Raw genomic sequence first — 6,527 nt, 5'->3', positions numbered from 1 at the left:
AAAAAATAAAAAGGGCTAGGAATGTAACTGAGGGGTGAAGTGCACCTGGGTTATATCCTCAGTACTGCAAAACAAATAAAGGACTGTAACAAAACTGGTTAAGTTCACATTATGTGAATTTCACCTCCATAGACAGAAAAAACCACCACAGGCACATGTCTAAGAGTGGACAGCAGAGTATGAGAAAGTCTGTCTATGCAGAGCAGGGAACAGCAAGACAAACGTAAGAGGGAGGGAAATGGGCCTTGTATGCTAGTTTAGCAGGTGTTCCCTCCCTTCTAGGTGGATCTGGACCAGAGGAACATCATCAATAAAGGGGGACAAAGACCCAAGCTCCCATCAAGAATTGGGTTTGAGGAGAGGGGTTGTGGCTTAGTGGTAAAGCACTCACCTAGCACGTATGAAGCCCTGGGTTCGATCCTCAGCACCACATAAAAATAAACAAATAAAATAAAGGCGTAAAAAATATTAATAAAAAAAAGAAAAAAAAAAGAATTTTTTGGGGTTTGATTCTGCATTCCTGCACCTTTAGCTTAAGACCCTGCAATCCCTAACACATAGGGGCCCAGTTGGCCATGGAGTAAGGGCAACAGCCCATCTCTGGGATGGCACCAGGAGGGGCTGATAGAACAAAGACACGACAAGTGACAGCCTGTAAATTATTTTACTTTGAATATACAGGAAAAGAAATCTACAGGAAGCTATGTTCTGTGGTTATTTCTTTTAAACAATGTTTTGTATTTACAATTTTTAAATTCCTGATTAAAAGCACCAGCTGAAGTTATGGGCTGCTAAAACCTTAAGATTACAAACCCATTAAGACATTATGCCCAACATAGTTATTACAAAACCTTAGCAAAAGAGACGACGTAACCAACAAATTTACCCATCACACTGGACAGCATTTCTGACTTCCCTGCCTGTGTTCTCAATAAGCAGGGTCGAGTGCAGGTCCCAAGAAGACCCTCACCTTACCAGCAGGTGACAGCTGTGTATCTATCTGTGAGGGAACACATGGGTTTCCCTTCCTGCCCACCAACCTGCAGGGTGGGCGGTGACATGATCTAACCAGCTTTCAGCAGGCTACCTGCTAACAGAATCTTTCTGCTAGCCCTTTGCCCCATCTGGAGTTCCCATTTCTTTCTGAATACTCAGCCATAGGACACTGAAGGCCATATCTCCTTGAGGGTTATTGCAGGTTGAACCCAAGCATGCTCTACCACTATGCTATATCCCCAGCCATTTTTTTTGAGACAGGTCTTGTTAACTGCTGAGGCTGGCCTCAAACTTGCAATCCTCCCACCTCAGCCCCTTTGAGTCCCTGGGATTACAGGCATGTGTCACCGTGCCCAGCTGCCTTCCATTTTTATGACTAAAATAGAAACTGACTTTTGACTCATAGGAAGGTACTTATCAAAAGCTGTATGTGACAGAAAGGTGCTGCTGTGAAGATGAGGTTTTAAATTTGCACATACTTGTGCTACATGTGTGCATGCCCACACACCCAAACGCGCGTGCGCGCGCGCACACACACACACAATTTGGCTTCCATAGCGCTTGAGTGAACATCAAATATCGAGTACAGAAGTTTTTAATTGTAAACTTAAGACCTTATCCTTAACTTTACATATACATACATAACAGGATAGTCACTAAAAGCGTTTTAACATCAGGCCAGATGTTAAGTTTTGAGGTTCTCATTTCAACTGCTCTACATACAAAATGCCCTAGAAGCAAAACAGACTTAAATAAATAGGCAGAGACAAACATGATGTACAACATTGATTACAGTGAATGCAGGTCTGAAGAGGGGGACAGTGTGGGGTCCAAGGCAGCAGGAGTAGGTCATGGAGATGGGAGAGTTCCATTTCCATCTCAGGGGAGGACCTGAGGGTCACCTATAGGGGGATCCATCATGGTAGAGCTTAACAGAGGCCACAGCTTGGGAGGAAGACAAGACAGGGACATCTTGTTGGCCAGTGCCATACCTTCTTCTACTGGCATCACTGGGAGGCACAAAGCTCCTTCTGGTAACTCAGGGATGGAAGGTCCTCTCAGGACACCCCCCACCAGCCCTGTTGCTCTGATCAGCTTTGCCTCTGACCTAGAGAGCAGCCTGGCTGTGGGTGGTGGCCCAGCAAGTGAGGGGGCTATTGATGACCTGCCTGTAGCCAAGGCATGCCAAGGCCTCGGAGCCCTGAATAATCTAATGTCCCTTCAGCCAGATACCAATGCTGTAAGCAGTCTTCATGAAGCAAGGGTGATAAGACCTGGAAGCCCACCATCCCATGGCAGGAAGATGCTCCCAGGTGCTGAAAGCCGGAGGGGGGCAGTTATCTTTGTGCCTGCTACCACCATTCCCAGTGCCACCAAACACTGGGGCACCTTCCTGATTATCAAAGAAAAGAGCATAAACCCAAGCACTGCTGTCTGGGTTTGGCTCAGGAAGAGGCTTCAGTGCCATCCCCCAGGGCCCAGTGGGGATGAGGGTGGGGTTACGAGGCTGAGCCGCTGTCCACAAATTCCTCTGCAGAAAAGGCCACAGAGCTGCCAGGAAGAAGACCTCTCTGACCCGTGTGAGGGGAAGCTTCTGCCCCACACCTGAATTGGGCTCAAGAGGTGGTCTCAAATCTGGGCAAGCGCCCCTCTCCCCTGCTTACTGCTTCTCCACAGCAACACAACAGGGGAAATGCAGGGGTCTCAGCTTTGAGAATCTCTCTCTCTCACACGCACACACACACACACACACACACACACACACACACGAGGACACGCCACAAGGTGTGGGGGTGACTCCAGTCAAGGTGCAGATGATTGGAAGCTGAGTTCTCAGGTCCCTGAGGGCCCCTGACTATAGGCCCCGGCTGTCAGAGCAATAGATGCCGGAGAGAAAGGCAAGCTGGGAGAAGCACTGCGATTTGTGCTTTGTCCCATATGTGGGCCATTGCTTCTTCCCTCTGAAATAGGGCCAGAAACTGGTGTCTTGCCTCTGGGCTCTGGAAGGTGCTTTGAGAGAAGATGACACACTTCAGCTCCTGCCCAGCATCATGGCGATGACCCCGAGGTACTGCCCATCCTGGCACATGGGATCAGGAGCTGGCTGGGGTCTGTGCCCCATTCCCCAACCAGACACTCTCCGCAGGTGTGTGACTCAGATGTGGAAGCAGGCCTGGTAGTTGAAGTCCACTTTTAAGGATGGCTCTAGAAAGTCAGTTCCAACATCCCACCTGTGAGCCTTAGCACCAGGGGCTCCTGGCACAAGGCAGGGCTGGCCAGCTGTCCCTTTTAGGAGGGCAGGAACTGGCCCACACACTCCCCAGGACTAGGAAGCTCTTAGAGACAGTTGGGGAAGAAACCTGGGAAACCCAAGTGAGCGTGCCTCCAGGAGAGCTCAACTGCCATCTGGGTGGAAGTTGGGGACACAGGGCCCCACAGAGGCCCAAGGAGCTGGGAAGTCCCCTCCAGGGGCCTCACAGGAGGCTGGCCAGGCTGGTGTTGGGTCCATTCTGAGCTTGGAACTGCACGGGGGGTGGGCCATCTGTCCACTGTAGGAAGGAGAGGACACAGGTGGGTGAGGTGCCACAGAATCTTCCTAGGGAGAGCCTGGAATGCAGTTCCCTAGAGCTGATCACCTAGCCAGGACCCCTGTCCTCCACACCCGAGTCTGTGGGCTCCCTGCATCACTCCCTGGGGAGTGGGTGCCCAAGGCAGTCTCCCTCATCAGAGGCGTCTCCTGACTGAGTTAGAGCTTATGACAGTGAAAGGAAAAACAGCCACACACGCCCTTTCCTCCCCCAGGTGGGTGAGCCTGCCCGAGGGGCCCTCCACCTTTAGCCCTCCCTTGTGTCCGCACCGTGATGAGGTTGTGCTCAGGGAGGCTGCAGGCCTCAATGTGGTCTTGGAGCAGCTGCTGTGAGAAGTTCTGATGCATCTGGGCAGCTTCGTGGGCATCCATGGCATTCCCGCAGGCTTTGTTCAGGTCTGAGGGTGGGACACATGTCATCTGAGATCCTAAAACTATTCAGGGATATCAAAGCCCATGTGCCACCCTTACTCATGGGGTAGACAGGGCTGGACAGGTGGTAAAGACTGGATGGCCAGTTATTTGCCAGCCCTTGGGAAAGTGAAAGCCTGCTAGAGGACACCCAATGCCCAACCTGTGGCCCAGCAAGCTCAAACGTGACCCAATACCTGCCCTGAGCCTCCCCCCAGGACCCTTGGTGAGTCTCAAAATCTGTTTCCTCTCTATATAAGTAAGGTGCTGCAGTCACACTGACTGATATCTGCTGAGCACCTGCCCTGCACCCAGGACTGGTCCACCTGACAGGGATGACAAATGTTTGCATTCAGAGGGAAAGAACCAAGGCCAAGAGGGCCTCGGGTCATATCCCTGATCAGTCAACCAGAGATCATGTTCCATCCTCATAGGAGGAGGATGACCAAACAAGACCCTGCATTTAGCTGATGCCTTAAACTGTCCCAGGTACACTGCCCTCAAACAGGGTCCCCTGGAGAAGCGTGCCCTACTCATACTAGATCTGGGGGCATGGTCTGAGCAGATGAGTAGGGCTTCATCAGCTGTGCTTATCTCTAGGGAGGGCCAGGCCAGAGTTGAGGAGGAGTGGCTTCTGTACTCACCTCTCAGCAGGGCCGATGACCACAGCTGCACCGACATGTCCGGGATCTTGCTGGCCAGCTGCATGGCGGGCACCACCATGTTATTACTCTCCTGTCAATGAAGAGCAGCTGAGGGGGGACTGAGGGGCTGGTGGCAGGTACAGCTGGGCCCCACCTACCAAACCCTGCTCTGTTTGTGCTGTTGCTGCTGCCTGGCAAACTCCTATTCTAACCTCTGAGCCCAGCTAAAATGACCTTCTCTGAAGTACTCCTTGTCTATTTTAGAAATAACACTGCCTTTGTTCCTGGCTGTGTATGCATTTCCTCATACATGCACAGTCAACAGTAGGCCACTCTGTGTGCCTTTCTTTCCAATGGAGAAAGATACTGAGGCCAGTCAGCTCTGAACCCACAGTAAGAACTGATTTGAAAGGGAGACTCATTCAGGCATCCCTGAACCTAGAAGGGCAGCCAGCAGCCTGCCCAAGGGGCTGCACCAGTAGCACTGATGGTTGGCAAGCAGGAAGTTTGTCTTTGACCCAGGAGTCTGGGTTTTAGAGAGGCTGCTGCAGATATGTGGGGCTCTGTGGGTGCCAGGATGTGTGAGACTTCTGACTCAAAATTCTTTATGTAATAATCTGGTGTTGAGCCTACTTAGGAGCCCCAATATCTCCATGATGAGTCTGGAAGAGCCCTGTGAAGTCCATCAGGGGCCATGTCCCTGTCCCCATGATGAGGGCCTAGAACTACTGGATGGGCTTGTACTATATAGCCTACATGGTGTCTGGCTAAGGATTGAGTGCTGATGGTCTCAGGATGAGGCTGGGAGAACTCCCTGTGCAACAGCTACCAACAGCCCATTGAATATGTGTCATATACCAAGACATACAAAGCATCAAACCCAATCCCATATGCAGATGCTAACACACAATAAGGAGAGGAGGGAAGAATATCAGTGGATTAGACAAAGGGGAATGAAGGGAAGGCAGAGGAGACGGGAATAGGAAAGGCAGTAGAATGAATCAGACATAACTGTTCTATGGTCATATATGAATACACAACCAGTGAAACTCCACATCATGTAAAACCACAAGAATAGAAAATTATTTTCCATGTATGTATGATATGTCAAAATATACTCTAATGTCATGTACATCTAAAAACAACAAATAAAAAAAAGATAGGAAAAAAAAAAAAAACCCACAAAAATCTCAATCCCCAAGACCCAGCTTTCATATGATGATACTTGGGCTGGGATATTCTTTTTTTGGAAGACCAGGGATTAAACCCAGAGGCACTTAACCACTAAACCACATCTCCAGCCCCACTCCCCCCTTTTTTTAAAAAAACTTTGAGACAGGGTTTCACTAAATTACTAGGGCCTTGCTAAACTGCTGAGGCTGGTCTCAAACTTATGATCCTCCTGCCCAGTTGCTGGGATTACAGGCATGTGCCACCATACCCAGCTTATGTAGGGATATTCTATCTTAAGATAAAAAAGCCTATCAACTCCACACTGTCACAGAGTACACCTTGAACATGAATTCCAGGTAAGCCCGAAAGGTTTTAAAAATTTAGCTAAGGGGCTGGGGTTATAGCTCAGTGGTAATAGCGCTTGCCTAGCATGTGTGAAGCACTGGGTTCGATCCTCAGCACCACATAAAAATAAATAAATAAAATAAAGGTACTATGTCCATCTACAATTAAAAAGAAAAATTTAGCTAAACTCTCTTGCAAACTCAACAATTATGGCAAAAAACTGCTTTCCTCTAGGCCTGAGGTACTGGTGAGTGGATGATAGCCAGGCTGGGTTGTCTGTGGACACTTGGGTCCTCTGACCGCTGACAGAAAGAACAGGCCTCCCTCAGCTCTCCTGGGCAAGGCTCCTGATGCTGGCTTGGGGTGGCCTT

At 49.6% G+C, this 6,527-nt stretch overlaps 1 protein-coding gene across 5 annotated transcripts in view; it reads right to left on the bottom strand.

Moving 5' to 3' along the window:
* Positions 1 to 645: 645 nt before the first annotated feature.
* Mau2 (MAU2 sister chromatid cohesion factor) overlaps positions 646 to 6,527 on the bottom strand; it is a 36,667-nt gene continuing 30,785 nt past the window's right edge. For 4 of the 5 annotated variants that reach the window (XM_015489306.2, XM_015489307.2, XM_048795066.1 and 1 more), the window contains 3 exons: positions 4,639 to 4,729; positions 3,854 to 3,981; positions 646 to 3,545 (listed from right to left, as the gene is read on the bottom strand). In XM_015489306.2, coding sequence (XP_015344792.1) covers positions 3,471 to 3,545; positions 3,854 to 3,981; positions 4,639 to 4,729 — 294 coding nt within the window. In that variant the 3' untranslated portion in view covers positions 646 to 3,470. The remainder of the gene's footprint in view (positions 3,546 to 3,853; positions 3,982 to 4,638; positions 4,730 to 6,527) is intronic. The other variant, XM_048795065.1, reaches the window with a different exon arrangement.

Source organism: Marmota marmota, unplaced genomic scaffold (assembly GCF_001458135.2).
Source record: "Marmota marmota marmota unplaced genomic scaffold, marMar, whole genome shotgun sequence".
NCBI classification, from domain to species: domain Eukaryota; kingdom Metazoa; phylum Chordata; class Mammalia; order Rodentia; family Sciuridae; genus Marmota; species Marmota marmota.
This window is presented reverse-complemented; position numbering and strand designations above follow the sequence as displayed.